This window comes from Ictalurus punctatus, chromosome 17 (assembly GCF_001660625.3).
Source record: "Ictalurus punctatus breed USDA103 chromosome 17, Coco_2.0, whole genome shotgun sequence".
Classification (NCBI taxonomy): Eukaryota; Metazoa; Chordata; class Actinopteri; order Siluriformes; family Ictaluridae; genus Ictalurus; species Ictalurus punctatus.
This window is the reverse complement of record NC_030432.2, coordinates 6556652-6576319: the sequence shown is the minus strand read 5'-3', so window position 1 is coordinate 6576319 and position 19668 is coordinate 6556652. Positions and strand designations below refer to the sequence as shown.

Below are 19668 nucleotides of genomic sequence, written 5' to 3'. Positions count from 1 at the left end.
TTTTTTTAGATGCACCTGTATATGCATTTTATAACCTTATTACAAACCAAAGCATTTGTCATTTTTCCTACCTCAACCTTTTTTGAGGGGTCAACTTCCAGTTTGATGCTGGCCACACCCCCTAATATGATGTCACATGAATTAACTCGTGCTACTTCTATCAAGTAGTTTCACTGCAATGACTTACTAACATCATTTTTGCTCATAAACTGCTGCTAAAAATTTATTCTGTCCTCCGAAGTTCAAAAATACCTGAGAATATTATTTAATTATACACCCATCATTAAAAAATAGTATGCGCCACCTGTGAAGATGTTGAAAACGATGACATCTTGTGGCCAGTTTAAATATTGCACCTCTGTAAAATCTTAATTTTGCGCTTTTTATATAGATAATTAATCAGGGTGATTCTAAAGGGCACATCAGTTAAAGGTCGTTAATGTGCTGCGTTCGTGCTGACAAAAATAATTATTATAATTATTGACGTACTATTTCATACCGCCTTCCACTTAATGCTTCCAAGAAAGAGCTGCTTCAGCTACTTGAATAAAGTTGGTGTGACGTTCGATATTCGCGGAAGTGCGGAAATTAAGGGACCGTCTCTAAAGTTACATACGACATTGTTATACACGTTTCTAACTTCAATAGCATTTGAAGGGATTGATGTATAGTCACACAACCAACTGGAAAGTGTTCATCTAGGTGTCAGGTATAATGCACACCTTTTAGATTTCTGATATTTAACCCTACAATGCATGAACCAAAAAAAACCTTCACGGGTGCATAAAGGGGGTCAAGGTTTAATGAGCCCATTCCGTAGTGAAATTCATGTCTAATTTAAATGTGATTTAATAGTTTATTTTTAATAAATATCATAAATATAAAAGGTGTACATCATAGCTGACACCTAGATGAGCACTTTACAGTTGGTTTTGTGACTGCAAGTCATTCCCTTCAAATGCTATTGAAGTTAGAAACGTGTTTAACAATGTCGTATGTAACTTTAGAGACGGTCCCTTAATTTCCGCATATCCGCGAATATCGAACGTCACACCAACTTTATTCCAGTGCTGCAGCCTGCAGAACGGAGCGAGGATGCAGGTTATATACTAAATGTACCTTAGACTACCGTTTGACTAAAAACAGACAGGTAGGTAAGAAAGTGGATGAAATAGGCTACTAAAACACAACCGGTTTCCATCTACAGTCCTGGAGTACTCCAAGTCCTGCATGTTATAGCGTGTTGCCTGCTCTCACACACCTGATTCAACTAATCGGCTAATTACCTGTCCTCCTTGAGTTGAAGTGGGTGTGTTAGAGCAGGAAAACAGTTTCAGTTTTCGTGCTTTATTGGCATGACACACAATTGTACATTTGTGTTGCCAAAGCAAGTACAAGGGAAAGGTAGTGTAAACGCAAGAGAATGAAAATAAAAGACAAAATAGAATAAAAGCTGAATAAAATATTAATAGAAAGAAGTAAAAAAAAAAAAATAAATAAAAAAATAAAATAAAAATAGTGCAAACAATGAACATTAATGTACAAATTAAGGACAAAATAAATTTACTATATACAGAATAATTAAAAAAAAAGGATAAAATGTGTCAAAATACAGGATAAAAATTTACTGTTAAAGGTAAGAATAAAAAATATAAAACAATAATAATAATAATAGAGAAGAAAACACTAACATGCAGGAGGAGAGGTGCTACTGGACCAGGGTTGGGATTTGGGAATCTGAGTGCGTATAACTTGCATTTAACTGACTTAGATTGTTATTATTTTCAATCCTGTATTTCTTCTTTATTTACTTATCACTGCAAACGAGGCACTCAAGGCAAAACCAACACCGCACGTTCTCTCACAAGATGGCGATGCCGAAGCCAAACACCAGGGGAAACCCTGCTGTATCGTCTCTAAACCTTTTCTCTTCTATAAACCAAAGTGCTAGTGAGGACTCTTATTTTGTTTTCTGGCCGATGACGCAATCAACCTGCGACCGAAAACCCAATCCCTTTCCCAAATCGCTATGAGGTAGACAATAATGACATATATACTCTACATAGTGCACTACTTATCGAAATCGGGGGGGATTGAGATTCAGCCATAATCCCGCGCCTAAACTCAGTTTTAAGGGAGCTGTGACAGTGTACACAAGACTTGAGTTGCTATGTTCGGTCCGTACAATAGAGAACATTCCGAAATCTTTGTTTTTATTTTATTTTATTTGATATAACTCAGCGGTACCGGTAAGTATCTAATCTGTCTAGTCGGGTAATATACAGTTAGACTTTTAGCAGTGAACTAAGCAGATCCAACAGTTCCGGCCAGTAAACTAAAAACAAACAAACAAACAAAAAAAACAATAACAACAACACTGGCGTATTTAATTTGATCTGTGAACGAGTATGTTATATTAACCAGAACTGTAACATGTCGATGTGGTGAATATAATCAACATAAACATGTTTGGCTTGTTTTTAGCGGTTATAAAGCACAGAATAAACCTCGAGCTCAGTTCTGGATGTAGAGAACCCGGATGTAGATTTCTATTTAAGTATGGAGATATGAATGAGGAAGAAACCTTGAGAAGGGAAGCCAATGTCTTCTGGCTGACCCCAAAGAGTGGGATTCTAACTTCTTCCTTTTACACAACTGTACACTATAAAGTCAAGCAGTACTAACTGTGGTGAAATGATGCTCAGTGTGAACACATTCTGAATTACAGCAGCAGTTCCTAGGTACTTAAGTCCACTGTATCCAGCTGAGATTATCCACTGAAGCAAGGGGGAGTCTTGATCTTCCGAGCGTCCACAGCTGTAGAAGGTGATTAAAGACGTTTATGTAAGAGCAAGTAAATATAGTGGAAAGTATTAATAAAAACTAATATGCTTTGATTACTAAGTGGTGTTAGTGAAGAAGCTAATCTGTAGGAAAGTGTGTAAATTAAATAGTAGGTCAGAAAATGTGAGGAAAGCCATTGTGTTCATGATGTACCTGCATGTCCAGAGTTCCCACTTCTGTGGTTCACCGAGGGGTAATTTAGCATGTCTGATCCTTTTACTAGCCTGTTTTTGAGAGGTGGGAGGAAACCCGTGTAGACACTGAACGGGAGAACGTGTGAAACCCGAGTTTAGGATTGGAGGGACTCTGGAGATGCCGTGCTGCCATATTACATATGCCAGTTTCCATAAATAAACTCCTATTGTTGTCTTTTATTATTAGACATTGTGTCAAATGTTAAAAATATATCTGACATAAAACATGCTGGCGGTTTAAAAGTCTACAGGAACACCACGCATTTGGCAAGACTGCCTGTAAAACTCTAGCGACTCGCTTGGTGTTCATTTTCACCTAGTTTTAATGTGGTGATTATGATGACAAAAACAAAACAAAAAACAAGATTTAGTTTAATGCATTAAAATGAATATGTAATATTGGTTGCACTGTCCATTTCTGAAGTGAGAGAAGCGCAGTCCGGACGTTGAAGGTGCCTGAGCCCGTTTCCTACATAACACACAGGGTTTTTTACTCAGAATGTCAGATGTACTGTATCCGGGTGAGATTATCCACGGAAGCAAGATCGCGTCTTGAGCGTAAATTGTTTTGCGGAAGTGGAAATCTTTAGAGCATCCACACACTACAGTAGAAGGTGAGTGAGGAGCACATTAAGCTCCAAGCAGAAGTAGCGCACCAGGAAGACTCAGGCATGTCTTGAGGGTGAGGGGAGCCACAGCAGTAGACGTGTGTCCAGATTAGGTACTGATATCACCTGGTGACTGTGTTTGATTTCTGTACTTAAAGTTAGACTGGTGTGGCACAGTGGGTAGCGTTGCTACTTCCGTACACGTTCTCCCCGTATCTATGTGGGTTTCCTCCAGGTTCTTTGGTTTCCTCCATGCCTGTAGGTGGGTTGGATACAGTAAATTTTCCTCAGTGTGACTGTGTCTTGGTACCATGCAGTGGCCTAGCATCCCATTCATTTCTGTTTTACTTTTAGTTTTTGTAGCAGATGGACAAAACCTATGGCCAAAAGTTGACGCCTGACCATCACAGCCATATGCAGGCCTTGCCCAAACTATTTCCACAAAGTAGTAAAGAACGCAATTGTATAAGGCATTTTTGTACACAAGAGCATTATGGTTTCCCTTCACTGTAACTAATGGGGGTGGGGGGGTCTCCTCAACCACCGCTAGTGTGTAGCATCCACCTGGATGATGCGATGGCAGTCGTAGTGCACCAGAACGCCCACCACACACCAGCTGTTTGTGTAGAGGAGAGAGTGATGTTGGGGATAATTAGGGGGCCATGATAAAGAAGGGCAAATGGGGGAATTTCGCCAGGACACCTGGGGTTATATTCCTATTCATTTACGACAAGTGTCCCAAGGATTTTAATGACTGCAGAGATTCAGGAACTTGGTTTAAGGTCTCATCCGAAAGACGGTGCTGTTTTTACAGTACAGTGTCCCCATCACTATACTGGGGCATGAGGACCCACACAGTCCACAGGGTGAGCGCCCCCTGCTGGCCTCACTAATACCACTTCCAGCAGCAACTTTAGTTTTCCCCAGGAGATCTCCCATCCATTCCATCTTTGGGATGAACTGGAACACTGACTGTGCACTGGGCCTCTTCACCCGACATCAGTGTCTGACTTCACTAATGCTCTTGTGGCTGAATGAGCGCAAAGCCCCAAACCTAGTGGACAGCCTACCCTGAAGAGTGGAGGTTATTAAAACAGCAAAGTCGACTAAATCTGGAATGGGTTGTTCAAAAAGCACATATGGCTGTGATGGTCAGGTATCCTCAAACTTTTGGTCATATATAATGTACCATGCTTAGAAAATCTGCATTGTTGAGTTGCCTAATTACTAAGTTACCTCATGCCTCTTTAGGGGATCATGGCGATGAAAAGAAATCTCTCCAACATGATGATTACGTGTGAATGGGCTTCGTGTACATTTAAGGGAAAGAGTATGGAGGAGCTGAGTGATCACATGTCTTCACATTTGAAGGAGCATCTTGGGGATGGGGACACCATGGAGGAGCTTGGTAAGTCCTTTGAAGTCAAGAAACGGGACAGAAAGTGCTTCTTGGTCGATAAACCTACCATATACTGTCGGGTCCATGAATAAATGGTATATTAAATGGTAAATGGTCTGCACTTATATAGTGCTTTTATCCAAAGCCCTTTACTCTGTGTCTCATTCACACACACACTCACACACCAATGGTGGCAGAGCTGCCATTCAAGGTGCTAACTTGCCATCGGGAGCAACTTGGTGGTCAGTGTCTTGCCCAAGGACACTTCGGTATGTGGAGTCATGTGGGCTGTGAATCGAACCGCCAACCCTATGATTAGTGGACAACCCGCTCTACCACCTGAGCCACAGCCGTCCCATTTTTTAACATAGTCCCCTTCATTTTTACAGACTCAAAAGTAACTGGACAAACTAGCATTATTATAAATATAAGGATTATTTTTAATACTTTGATGCAAATCCTTAGCAGGCAATGACTGACTGAAGTCTGAAACCCATAGACATCACCAAGTGCTGAGTTTCCTCTCTTGAGATGCTTTGCCGGGCCTTTACTGCAGCCATCGTCTGTTGCTGCTTGTTTGTGGGCCTTTCTGCCTTCAGTTTTGTCCTCAGTAAGTGAAAAGCATGCTCAATTAGGTTGAGGTCAGGTGAATGACTTGGCTGTTTACAAACATTCTCTTTCTTTGCCTTAACAAGCTCTTGGGTTGCTTTAGCAGTATGTTTTGGGTCATTATCCATCTGTACTGTGAAGCACTGTCATCAGTTTTGCAGAATTTGACTGAGTCTCAGCCGAAAGTATAGCTGTATACACTTCATCCTGCTACTTCTATCAGCAGGCACATCCTCAATAAACACCAGTGACCCAGTTCCATTGGCAGCCACACATGCCCATGCCATAACAGTCCTCCACCATGTTTGACAGACGATGTGGTACTGATCATGACCCCTTCCTTTCCTTCTCCGTACTCTTCTTATCATTATGGTACAAGTTCATCTTGGTTTAATCTGTCCAAAGAAAAAAAAAATGTATTATTATTTTTTAAGATTTTTTTTTTTTTTTAAGCGAAGTCTAATCTGGCCTTTCTGTTCTTGAGTCAGTGTTACCAGTGGTTTGCATCTTGAGGTAAACCATCTGTATTTGCATTCATGAAGGCGTCTCTTGATCGTATACTTTGTCAACGACACGCCTACCTCCTCTGGAGAGTTCTTGACTTGGCTAAATGTTGTGAAGGGGTTTTTCTTCAACAAGGAAAGAATTCTGCATTTATATGCGTTAGTTGTCTTCCGTTATCTTCCCGGTCTTTTTGAGTTCTTTTTAAGATTGTACCAAATTGTTGATTTGGCCACTGATTTCTGCTATCTCTCTGATAGGTCTGTGCTTTTTTTTTTTTTTTTTTTTTAAATGGAAGGACTGTAACAAAAATTAACCATTAGGGAATTTTTTTCCAAACTCCTTTAATTAAAGCTGAAAGTCTACACTTCAATCACATCTTAATTGTTTCATTTCAAATCCATTGTGATGGTGTATAGTGGCAAAATAAAAACTTGTCACTGTCCAAATACTTATAGTCCTGACTGTAGATGCACTGTGTTGGTATAAAATAACTGATTGTAGCCTCTAGTATCGGTTTCTGTGTGCAGTTTATCAGCCATTGTTTATGCCATCTACAGTAGACGTAATACAGGAGCATCACATTAAGAGGTTATTATTAGGTGGTGGTTCATTTTTAGTATAGCAGTTACACTTACTTGGTGGTGTGTGTGTGTGGTGTATTAGCGATGTGTCCTTAATGAATCAGGAACGTTGGCTCTTATTGTTGCACTGCTACAACTGAGCTATTGGGTGTTTAAACTCTTGTATTAGTGGTCACATCAACACCCCCTCTTGATGTTCGTTCTCGCAGGTGTACAGCTCATTTGTGTCCTTGCAAATTCGTTTTCAGTCGTCCTCTTGCGCTTCATCTGTGCTTCGTTTCTGACCACAGCGCCACAGTTGGCTAGATGTTTTGGCTGTGTGTGCCAGCAACTTTTTCACCGATGCCAAATTATGCAGGATTCCTGCAATTAGACTGTTATTAAGTACATGCAAAATGGCCACGGGAGACGGAGTCGTTGGCTGAAAGTGCTCATTGTATGATCGAGCAAGTAGAGAGGCAGTCTGGGACACCTGCAATGCACCTTAAGGTGTAACTTTTAAAGCCAGTGATATTGTATTTACGTTTATGACATTTGGCAGACGTCCTTATGCAGCGCCACTTACTTAAAGTGCTTTGAAGTCTCCATCAATAAATATATCCCGATACTGGTTCACTATGTCATGGGCTAATAATACAGTCAGTCTTAAAACTCCGTAAGGAAATAGTGTTTTTTTTGTTTAGTTTTTTTTAATGAAAAGTTCTAACTTAAGTATTTTAGGAAGAGGTTGGTCTTTAGACGTCATTTGACGTCTGTTCGGACATCTAGAGGAAGTTTATTCCACCACCTAGGTACCAGAACAGAGAAGAGTCTTCTTGCATGCCTTCCTTGTACCCTTGAATTTAATGTTGTTAATGTGTAAGCAGATGCGGAGTAACCAGCTAAGAACAGAAGCCCTTTATACTGAAACGTGTGTTTGCTCTTATTTACAACCCACATATTACATCATCCTGTCTTACGTTTTATAGATCCGATCAATCAGCCGTTATCATGGTGTTGCTTATAACGTTTAGGATCATGTTTTTATGACTTCTCCATCAGCAATACATCCTTAAGAGAGCAGAATTCATGGGTGCACGTCTCCCACTTGAGCCTGAGATACTATAATAGTGCAGATTTTTGTTTAATTGCACAAATAACCTGGAAGATATGTTCAACATGATTTAAAAATAAAAAACAATGGATTTAGTCATGGCCTTGGTATAAGTTGCTGAGAGAACCTGTTTGGAAAGTGGACTTCTGGTCCGGAGTGCTTGTTTGTATTTGGATGCGCCTTCTATTAGACATTTTATAGACACTCTGTGGGCCACTGTAGATCCTGGGGGTGAAGCTTCAAGTCTGCAATAATTATCTGCTTCGCATTATTGTACACGTATGAAGTGTTCACAGGAGTGCAACAGTATTTATTCCAATGTGCTGGATTAGCAAGGTGCTTACTTTAGTTGTTTAGATTTTTTTTTTTTTTTTTTTTTTTTTTTAAATTTGAGATCATTAAAAAAAAGCACTTTTTATGCTCTCTGGTTTTTGTCCCACTATGTTTCCATTTCAGCCAAGAAGTTAAAGTTCTTGGCCAGAAAAATCTCTGTACGCATTTCCTCTTTTCGCTTAACGTGTGATGGGGTTGCATGATCTTTTCTCTCTTTCAGATGATTATCAGTGTCTGTGGCAGGGCTGTGAGTTCCTGGCTATGGGAAGTCCTAATGAGCTCATTGCCCATGCACACTTCCATAATTTCCACAGCAAACTAAAGTTTATCGGGACTCAGTTGCTCCAGTCCCACCCTGAGCTTCCCAGCTGCACGCAGGACCTGCACAGCAACAACCTGATCACAGACATCTCTGAAGGATTCGCGTGTCAGTGGGAACACTGTGACGTTAGTATGAGTTAACTTCAACACGAGTACCATCTGTTTATCCTTTTCATTAAGAGTTATGCAGTGGGATAAACAGCAGAGGTGGTCACATACTCGTGCAAATCTGTTGTTTTTCTCTTTCGGCAGAGTTCTTTTAACAATCCCGAGTGGTTTTACCGCCATGTGGACATGCATGCACACTGCACAGAGTTACAACCGCTCCCTGATCAACAGCAGGCTCTCTTCTGTGGCTGGAAAGGTAATGTGCATGCACGTATCTGAAAGATAAACACGGGTAGTATTATTTTAATGACATTTGCCTTGTTGGAAGTTAATTGTGGTTCGGTATATTCTAGGCTGTGATGCCTTCTTTAAGATCAAGTATCGGCTGCGTGAGCACCTGCGCAGTCACACACAGGAGCGTCTGGTGGCCTGCCCAACCTGCGGCTGCATGTTCTCCAGCAACACTAAGTTCTTTGATCACATTCAGAGACAGGCCGAGCCAGAGGGTCAGTAATTACACAGTACACAGGCGATTTCACAATTTAGCCCTTGTAACTCTTCAAAATTAACTTAATAAAAATAATTTTCACCATCGAATCTAAGAAAGTGTGCATTTAACCAATCCAGTAAGGTGGTATAGCACCTAAGGCAACAATCAGTATGTTTACATGGACAACAATAATCCGATATTAACCAAATTAAGACGAAACTAGCATGTAAACAGTGATTATTGATGACCTTAATCCGGCTAATGTCATACTCGAAGTAAACACAAATCGAATTAAGACATGTGGAGTATTCCTGTTTTAGTCGCATTATCGACTTGCATTACAGACACGTACACACCTTAATCACACTATTAACGTCGTGTGGGAATTTTGACACGTTTTGCGACAGGACACGTACACACACGGCAGTGCTCAACCGTTTGATGACAAACGAGAGCACGGCTGCGTCCGAAACCGCGTACTTCCCTACTATATAGTATACATGTATTTCGGCTACTATAGAGTAGGTAAGTATGTGGTTTGGGACGCAGCAGACTGTATGTCGATACGTGAAATTCTGGAGGGAACGTCGGACGGCATGGAGTGGACGTAATGACGTGCCATTGTTCAGTCTATGTACTATAACATGTAAAACGGGAGTATAACATGAAAGGAATATTCTAAAAGCGACTCATGTAAACACCTTAATCACAATACTGTCTTATACAGAATAAGGTCAATAATTAGATTACTGCTGTCCATTTAAATGTAGTCACTCTCATTTTTACAAAGTTTCTTTGCTGTCGGTTGCTGCATTTTGCTCTTAAACAAATAACAGGGTTGAAAGAAACCCGTCAGTCAATTTCACAATATCAGTTAAAATAAGTTTTGCTGTTTTTTTTTTTTTGTTTTGTTTTTTTTTATAAAGGAAAATGAATGAGAGAAATTACTTTTCCTCTTCCCATATCTTCAGGAAATTCATATGATGAAACCTCTTGAACATGTGATTTAGGGAATATTCCAAAGATTTCATAGGTGTGAATGAAATGGGACCATAATGTACATTTTTCTAATCTATAAAGATTGATTCATGGGAAATGATGTTTCAAGCATGTTCAAATCAAAGTAAAAATACTAAGATTTTCTATAATGATTATAACTATAATGATTACAGTCCAAAGTAGTATGGAGTTAGTGGGGCATAGACAGACAGGTTCTAAGTGCTGTAAATATGTTTTTTATTAAAGTTTGTTATATTGATACTGATGTTCTGGTTGCTCAATAATCTCGATCTGTTTCAGATTCGCTTACATGTGCCCATTGTGACAAAGCCTTTGCTAATGAGAGACTGCTGAGAGACCACGTTCGGCAGCACGGTGTGTTCCCAGGGCACGCCACCCTTCTGTTTATATCATGTTTTGATATCTTCCTCAGTGATTGAAGTAAAAGAATATAGACCTATGGGGTTTTGGAGATGTCTTTGGTAGAAATATGGTATTGCATCAAACCTAGAGATTAAACAATGGTGCTTCCAAGCACATAGATTAACCTGATGATCGAACATGGCAAGTCAGTACACGCTTAAGTGCTCAAATATACAAAAATGGGGATGTAATTATCCCCTGCTGTTATTATAGCCTCCTTGGTATTGCAGCAGTGTTGTGTAATCATATGTAAGTGTTATGTTTTTGCCTGTTTGGATAATAGTAGACGGAAATGCTAAATTGTGTAGCAGGGTTACTCCAGAAACAGAAATGAGAACCATTGTATTAAAGCATTTCAGTGAAATAATAATTAAAAAAAAAAGAATTAAGAGCATTCCTTATATGAACCTTTGTTCATTTTGTTACTTTTTCAGTGAATCACATAAAGTGCCCACTCTGTGACATGACGTGTACGTCCCTCTCCACCCTGAAGATCCACATCAAATTCCGCCACTGTGACGAGCGCCCGTTCCCCTGTGACTTCTGCGAGAGCAGGTAGTGAATCACGCTCAGCTTATTTCCACACCCTCCATTTCTAATTCTATCAAATTAGAAAAAGAGCAGGACTGGAGTGAAAAATGTACTTTTGCGCTTCAGCTTCAAGAATCAGCATGATCTGCGGAAGCACATGGAGACCCACAACGAAGGAGCAGCTTACCACTGCGCCGTGGAGGGTTGCGGTTACTCTTCTCGCATGGCTCACACCATGAAACAACATTATAAAAGAGTACACGAGGTCAGCCAGCAGGGGGTGCCATATGCTCACATTGCCAAAGTTTTCTGCCATGCCCGAAGTTTAGTCTTTTAAACGCTGTGTGTTATTACTGTTCCAGCAGGGGAACATGGTGTCCAGGTATAAATGTCATCTGTGTGAGAAGAACTTTTCCTGGTGTTACACCCTGACCCTTCATCTGAGAAAGAAACATCAGCTCAAATGGCCATCGGGACATTCCCGCTTCAGGTATGCTGCACATTTGGTCAAATTGTTGGTTGACTAAATTTGTTTGTATTGAAGTCCGCCATCGTGACTTGGGTTTGCACAGTAGGTCAAAGCGTAATCAGTACACACTCTTGATCAGACAGTAGGCCTCTCAGCCACCCATATTGGTCATTCTTAATGCTGGGAGTACACACATGCAAAGTACACAGTGTTGTTAATTAATAAGTAAAATGCAAATTGTAGTCTTATTTTTGGGTAAGTATGTTAATTTGACCATTGTCAGGGAAAGATGTTCGAGCCTTGAATCATGACCGAACGAGCTCCCGTGTGCTAGCTAGCTGACATACTGATGTATTGTACCAGCTTGAAATATTCTGGTAAACAGCAGTGACCATTTCCTGCAACACAATCTGTTTTAACCACAAAACAACCATCTGCTGCTCTACCATAATTTTCATCTAGCTCACACCTGCAGAAGGTTCTGAACCCATCTGAATAGAGAAGTGCTCTTTTATGCGCTGATCATGCCGTCGGTGGAGTTGGTTTAATAAGGAGAGACTGGCTAACCTTCCCGAGGTACTTCGAGCGTGAGATAAGGTCATACAGTAAATAGTGGATTGTTATGAAATTGAGGAGGTGTTTGGTGGCTGCCTTGGTTTGTTCCATCACTTCCTTCACTCACACTGATTTGCTAGGTACAGTGCTGTGGAGAGGATTTCTTCTGTTTTTGTGTATATATCTCGCACTAAAAGGTTTCAGAAATTAAAACAAAATCTAAGATAAAACAAAGGAAACCCTAGTAAACACAAAATACAGTTTTTAAATTATAGTTATTTATTGAAGCCAAAATTATACAGGGCCTGTATGAAAATGTATTTGCCCCCATAGTTACTAATTCCCCAAATCTATGAAACTGCATTCATAATGGGGTTCAGCTGGACTAGACACAACCAGGCCTGATTACTGCAAACTCTGTTCAATCAAATCAACACTTAAATAGAACTTTTTCAACAGCATGAAGTTGGTTAAAAGGTCTTACCCAGTAACACACTATGCCAAAGTTGAAAGAAATTCCAGAAATGATGAGGAAGAAGGTGATTTGAAATACATCAGTCTGGGAAGGGTTACGAAACCACTGCTAACAGAAAAGAACATTTAAGGCTGTTCTGAATTTTGCCAAAACACACCTTGATGATCCTCAAACCTTTTGAGAGAATGTTCTGTGGATTGATGAGTTGAAAGTGGAACTGTGTGGAAGACCGGGATCCTGTTACATCTGGCATAAACCAAACACTGAATTCCACAAAAAGTACATCATACCTACAGTCAAGCATGGTGGTGGAAGTGTGATGGTGTGGGGATGCTTTACTGCTTCAGGACCTGGCCAACTTGCAATAATTGCGGGAAACATGAATTCAGCTCTCTACCAGAAAATACCAAAATGAGAATGGCAAGACAATGATACAAAACATAGAAGTAAGTCCTAGTCCTAGAAGTAAGTGAAAGACCGATCTCCAGTTATCAGAAGCATTTGGTTGCAGTTATTCCTGCTAAAGGTGGCACAACCAGATTTTAAGTTTAAGGTGGCAATTAGTTTTTTTTTTTCTTTCCTTCAATAAAAAAATATAAATAAAAACTGTATTGTGTTTACACTCAGGTTGCTTTTGTTTTACTTTGTATTTTGTTTGAAGATCTAAAACTATTTTTAGTACGAGATGTACGTAAAAATAGAAGAAATCGGCAATACTTTTTCACAGCACCATATAATCAGAACAGCAAGCTAGCTTAGAAGACAAAATGAGCAACATAATGGAAAACTGGAAAACTCCCTGCTGAGGGCCTGTTAGAACAGTTTACAGCAGAACAAGTCAAGGCTTTGCTACGGAACTGTGAAGAGCTTCAGGCCTGTATTGGAAAATGCCTACGCTTCGATGAGGCTAAACTCTCATGTGCAAAACTGTCAATGACCACCAACCATAGCCTTTTATTTATCATCAAATAATTTGTATAAAATGCATTCATATAAATAATAGGGGAGATACCAGGGTCAACTAATATCTTGGGGGGGGGGAATGACAGAACACAATTCCTGAAGATAATTTATGGAGATATAACTTAAAATCTAAGATTGGCTCATTCTGAATGGGTGGAGTTAACAAGTGTACTGCACACACAACAGTCTCTAGAGTTTACATAGAATGGTGCGAAGAACAAAAACCCATCCTGTGTGCAGAGGGTCTGCAGGCTGAAACACCTTGTTCATGAGCGAGATCAGAGGAGAATGATGAGACTGGTCTGAGCTGACAGGAAGTCTGTAGTAAGTCTGTGGTTTTCACACTAGGCACATTTGCTGCAGTCTGAATCAGTGCGATTTGTTCAATTCAGTTTTATTTGTATAGCGATTTTAACAATGGACATTGTCCCAAAGCAGTTTTGCAGAAACATATAAACACAGGATCTAGATTTTAAATGTATGATTTTATCCCTAATGAGGAAGCCATGAGGCGACGGTGGCGAGGAATAACTCCCTGAGACGATTGTTCTCAGTGCCACCCACAGCATTGGTCTGGTTTCAGACTCGCGTGATTCTATCGAACCCTGGAACGTTTGCATTCACCTTACGTCGTCACAACATGGAGAATATAATGCGACTCGCCATGTTCTTTGTTTCTGTTTTCATAGTTTTGGTGCTATTATTCTCAGGGGAAGTTTCTGCGTCCCACAACATTCCCCTGCAACACATGGTACACATGTCTAGTGGAAACTGATGATGTCGTCGTCAGCTAAAACGCATGCTTTATTTCCCGAAAAACTGCGGACCCTAGAGCAAGTTGTGTTCACATTCACGGGAATCATGACACAGTTTCAGTACAACCAAACTCAGACCATGCCACAATCAAAGGCAGAGAGATCATACTTTTCCCCAGTCTAATGTTTGATATGAACATTAACTGAAGCTCTTGACCTGTATCTGCATGATTTTATGCATTGTGCTGCCACCACATGATTGGCTGACTGGATAACCTGCATAAATGAGCAAATGTACAAGTGTTCCTGTTAAAATGAATGGTGTTTGTATATGTGTGTGTCAACTATTTAGCTGATAGGGCTAACAAAATGACTGTGTGTGTGTGTGTGTATACACAAAATATATATAACATTTATTTATTTATACAGTGGTGCTTGAAAGTTAAAAATTTATACACATCTGCATGAATACGACCTAAAACATCAGATTTTCACAAAAGTGCTAAAAGTAGATAAAGAGAACCCAATTAAACAAATGAGACAAAAATATTATGCTCGGTCTTTAAATGATCCGGGATTGCATATCTGTGAGTGGCAAAAAAGTCTGTGAACCTCAAGGACTAGCAGTTAATTTGAAAGTGAAATTAGTCAGGTGTTTTCAGTCAATGGGATGACAATCAGGTGTGAGTGAGTGCCCTGTTTTATTTCAAGAACAAGTATCTGTTAAAGTGAAATCTTCACAACATGTTTGTGAAAGTGTATGATGCCAAGGAGATTTCTAAGGACCTCAGAAAGAGTTGTTGATGCTCATCAGGCTGGAAAAGGTTACAAAACCATCTCTAAAGAGTTTGGACTCCACCAATCCACAGTCAGACAGATTGTGTACAAGTGGAGGAAATTCAAGACCAGTGTTACCCTCCCCAGGAGTGGAGACAAAGAAAGATCACTCCAAGAGCAAGACATGTAATAGTCCGCAAGGTCACAAAGGAGCCATGGTGTGCATGGCAGGGTTACAAGGAGAAAGTCACTGCTCTACAAAAAGAACATTGCTGCCCATTTGCAGTTTGCTAAAGATCATGTGGACAAGCCAGAAGGCTACTGGAACAATATTTTGTGGATTGATGAGCCCAAAATTGAACTTTTGGTTTAAATGAGAGGGGATATATTTGGAGAAAAGAAAACACTGCATTTCAGCATAAGAACCTTACCTCATCTGTGAAACATGGTGGTGGAAGTATCATGGTTTGGGTCCGTTTTACTGCATCTGGACCAGGACGACTTGCCATCATTGATGAAACAATGAATTCTGAACTATACCAGAGAATTATAAAGGAAAATGTCAGGACATCAGTCCATGAACTGAATCTCAAGAGAAATTGGGTCATGCAGCAAGACAATGACCCTAAACACACAAGTCGTTCTACCAGAAAATGCTTAAAGAAGAATAAAGTTCATGTTTTGGAATGGCCAAGTCACAGTCCTGACCTTAATCTAATAGAAATGTTGTGGAAGGACCTGAAGCAAGCAGTTCATGTGAGGAAACACACCAACATTAGTTGCAGTTATTGCTGCACAAGGGGGTCACACCACATACTGAAAGCAAAGATTCACATGCTTTTGCCATGCACATGTATTTAATATTTTATCATTTTCCACAATAAATAAATGAGCAAGTATAATATTTTTGTCTCATTTGTTTAATTGGGTTCTCTTTATTTACTTCTAGGACTTGTGAAAGTTTTATGATGTTTTAGGTCATATTTATGCAGAAATATAAACCATTCTAAAGGGTTCATAAACCTTCAAGCACCTCTGTGTGTGTGTGTGTGTGTGTGTGTGTGTGTGTGTGTCATGGGGAAAAAAAAATAAGTACACCCCATGGAAATTGTGTTTTTTGATGTATTTGGATAAGCAAACATTTGATCCTCTTTGAAACAGTTCCTATTAATAAAGTTGATACACTATCAAATGACACATAAAACTGACATTTTGTAGTAAATTTCACAATTTAAATTAACAAAAAAACAACAACAGATCAGTCACATGTAAAAATAAATAAATAAATAAAGTAAGTACATTCCTACATTAATCACACCTTCAAATCCATCTAATTAGAATCAGGTGTTCAGGATTGGGTGCCAGTGATTATAACCTGCTTAGGGAGTGCAGGTGGACTTATTTTTTCCACAGACGAATATCTATTGTTGCGACGCATCTATTGATATTTCTGTTAAATAAATTATTGTAAAAGCTATTTTCCTTGTGGTTTTCAAGTACATCATCTTCATTAATAGACACTGTTTCAAAGATGATCGTTTGCTTATCCAAATATGACAAAAAAGCAACAGTTTCCATGGGGTGTACTTATGTTTTTTCACATGAGTTTTATGTGTTTTGTGTGTGTGTGTGTGTGTGTGTGTGTGTGTAGGAAGTTGGGGTCAGAGCACAGGGTCAGCCATGATACAGCGCCCCTGGAGCAGAGAGGGTTAAGGGCCTTGCTCAAGGGCCCAACAGTGGCAGCTTAGCAGTAAACTAATATTGGCACCCTTGGTAAATATGAGCAAAGAAGGCTGTGAAAAATTGTCTTTATTGTTTAACCTTTTGATATTTTGTTAAAAAAAACAATCACAAAAATACTCTGCTCTCATGGATATTAAACAATTGCAAACAAAACACAGGTTTATCAAAAAAAATCTTTGTTAAATATAGGTGTGCAACAATTATTTTTAAGTGTATTTTTATGGGGGGGTTAACATAAGATCAAAAGGTTAAACAATAAAGACAATTTTCACAGCCTTCTTTGCTCATATTTACCAAGGGTGCCAATATTAGTGGACTGCTAAGCTGCCACTGTTGGGCTCCGGAGCAAGGCCCTTAACCCTCTCTGCTCCAGGGGGCGCTGTATCATGGCTGACCCTGTGCTCTGACCCCAACTTCCTAGCATGCTAGGGTATGCGAAGAAAAGAATTTCACTGTGCTGTAATGTATATGTGATCAATAAAGACTCATTATCTTAATATAATATATATGCGTGTGTGTGTGTGTGTGTGTGTGTGTGTGTGTGTGTGTGTGTACAGTCATTGAGATAGCCCTGTATCTATCCTCTGGTCTGATTAGCTGTATTCAGCTAAATAGTCGACATAAACACATTTAGGTAATAAGCCAATTAGACAAGATAAGTCGCAACGAAGAAGCCGACTTGAATTTTAAAAACAACTAAGGTCACTGAACTATGGATTATCAGTTTATCAGCTCTGATATAGTATTTTTATTTTATTTCTTTAGTTTTTTTAATTACTTGTCTTGCGCCACTGAAATACTCAGATGCACTGAAATGCTGGGTCTGCATCTGGACCATGGTCTGCCAGCTGATGACTCCTAGTACAGGTCCATCTAAACAAATGTGAATATTGTGGGAAAGTTTTTTTTTTCCCTGTAATTTTCATTAAAAAAGTGGAACTTTCATATATTCTTGATTTATTACAGATAAAGTGAAATATTTCAAGCCTTTCTTTGTTTTAATCTTGATGATTACAGTTTACAGCTCATGGAAATCAAAAATCCAGTATCTCAAAATATTAGAATAAAGAATTTATAATACAGAAATGTTGACTTTCTGAAAAGTATGTTCATTTCTGCACTCAATACTTGGTCGTGGCTTTAATCCTTTTTCATAAATTACTGCATCAATGTGGCGTGGCATGGAGGCGATCAGCCTGTGGCACTGCTGAGGTGTTCTGGAAGCCCAGGTTGCTTTGATAGTGACCTTCAGCTCGTCTGTATTGTTGGGTCTGGTGTCTCTCATAGATTCTCTATGGGGTTCAGGTCAGTCGAGTCGGCTGGCCAATCAAGCACAATAATACCAGAGTCAGCAAACCAGTTACTAGCAGTTGTGGCACTGTGGACAGGTGCAGAGTCCTGCGGGAAAAGGACATCAGCATCTCCATAAAGCTCGTCAGCAGATGGAAGCATGAAGTGCTCTAAAATCTCTTGGTAGACGCTGCATTGAGTCTCGACTTGAGAAAACACAGTGGACCAACACCAGCAGATGACATGGCACCTCAAATCATCATTTACTGTGGAAACTTCACACTGGACTTCAAGCAGCTTGCATTCTGTGTCCCTCCACTCTTCCTCCAGACTCTGGGACCTTGATTTCCAAATGAAATGCAACATTTACTTTCATCTTCCCCGTGATTGTGGTTGTGTGTACTGAACCAGTCGGAGAGATTAAAGGCTCCGGAAACCTTCGCAGGTGTTTTGAGTTAATTTGCTGATTAGAGATCTTCTCAGGTCGACATTTCTGTATTATAAATTCTTTATCCTGATATTTTGAGATACTGGATTTTTTATTTCTATGAGCTGTGAGCCGTAATCATCAAGATTAAAACAAAAAAAAGGCTTGAAATATTTTACTTTGTGTAATGAATCTAGAATATATGACACTTCCATGGTAGAAAATTGTTTCGAGATGCACCTTTTTATACTGAATATTCACTTTTGAATAAAAATATTAAATAAAACATCCCCTTCCTCTATGCATTGTGTAATCTTTATGTAGTAATAAATATTATTGTAATTTTGCCCTTTGGCTAATAATCTGTTTATGACGAGCAGGTATAAAGAAGATGAGGACGGCTACCTGCGCCTGAACATGGTTCGCTTTGAGACTGTTGAAGTAACAGAAGAGCTGATCAAGAACATGGCAGAAAAACGCACCCCTCGCAAGCTCTCAGGCTCGAGTGCTAAGAGACCAGCGCTACAAGCAGAGAGCATGCATGATGTTCCCACACCATCTCCTTACCCCTCTTCTTCTTCCTCCTCCTCTGACATCACGCTGCTTGCAAATGACGACGACGGTGCGGTGAAGGACAGAGGATCAGTGTATTGTATACTGAGCACAGTGACCGAGATGAACAGGGATCAAGAGACCACGGCAGACTCTGGGATGGAGTCGGGGGCAGTGAGAGCGCTGGCTGCTGTAGCTCGAGGGCTCGGTATGGATGTTGTGTGAGGAGAAATTATATACATAACACGCTGCATTTCAAAGCACCATTATTGATGTACTGCGTCTGATTTACATAACAACATGTCGTCTTCGACCATTGGGATTTCATAGTAATGTTCGGTTTGGGATTTATGCTAAATTTGATTTTATAATAATTCATCTTTCAGCTTGGAAATAATCTCCGGTTCTAATACTGATTGTAGATGTTCCTGTTTACAATACATCCATCTGCATTTTAAGTCGTTTCACAGGTGGTTCAGCTGAGAGCTGATGCATTGTTTTTACAGGTTTTTACATGTTTATTATACTCGTAAATAAACGTTTCCGTTTTAGAGAAATTTCACATGTAGTCAGTTTACATTTGCTGACATCACTATTTATTTTCCATTATTTGTGTTGTAAATGT

The 19668-nt window shown here is 39.6% G+C and overlaps 1 protein-coding gene across 4 annotated transcripts; it reads left to right on the top strand.

Moving 5' to 3' along the window:
- Positions 1 to 1046: 1046 nt before the first annotated feature.
- Positions 1047 to 19605, top strand: zgc:112083. Of its 4 annotated transcripts, none has more exons than XM_017491359.2 (10): positions 1047 to 1150; positions 4898 to 5054; positions 8386 to 8612; positions 8739 to 8850; positions 8948 to 9100; positions 10384 to 10458; positions 10941 to 11061; positions 11164 to 11302; positions 11400 to 11527; positions 18872 to 19605. In XM_017491359.2, exons 2-10 carry the CDS (start codon positions 4904 to 4906, stop codon positions 19266 to 19268), a joined length of 1503 nt encoding a protein of 500 aa, XP_017346848.1. In that variant the 5' UTR covers positions 1047 to 1150; positions 4898 to 4903; the 3' UTR covers positions 19269 to 19605. The 4 variants fall into 4 exon arrangements, with proteins under 4 accessions (XP_017346848.1, XP_017346847.1, XP_053543243.1 ...); XM_017491358.3 differs by lacking the exon at positions 1047 to 1150 and adding an exon at positions 1568 to 2249; XM_053687268.1 differs by lacking the exon at positions 1047 to 1150 and adding an exon at positions 2256 to 2826.
- The last annotated feature ends 63 nt before the right edge of the window (positions 19606 to 19668 follow it).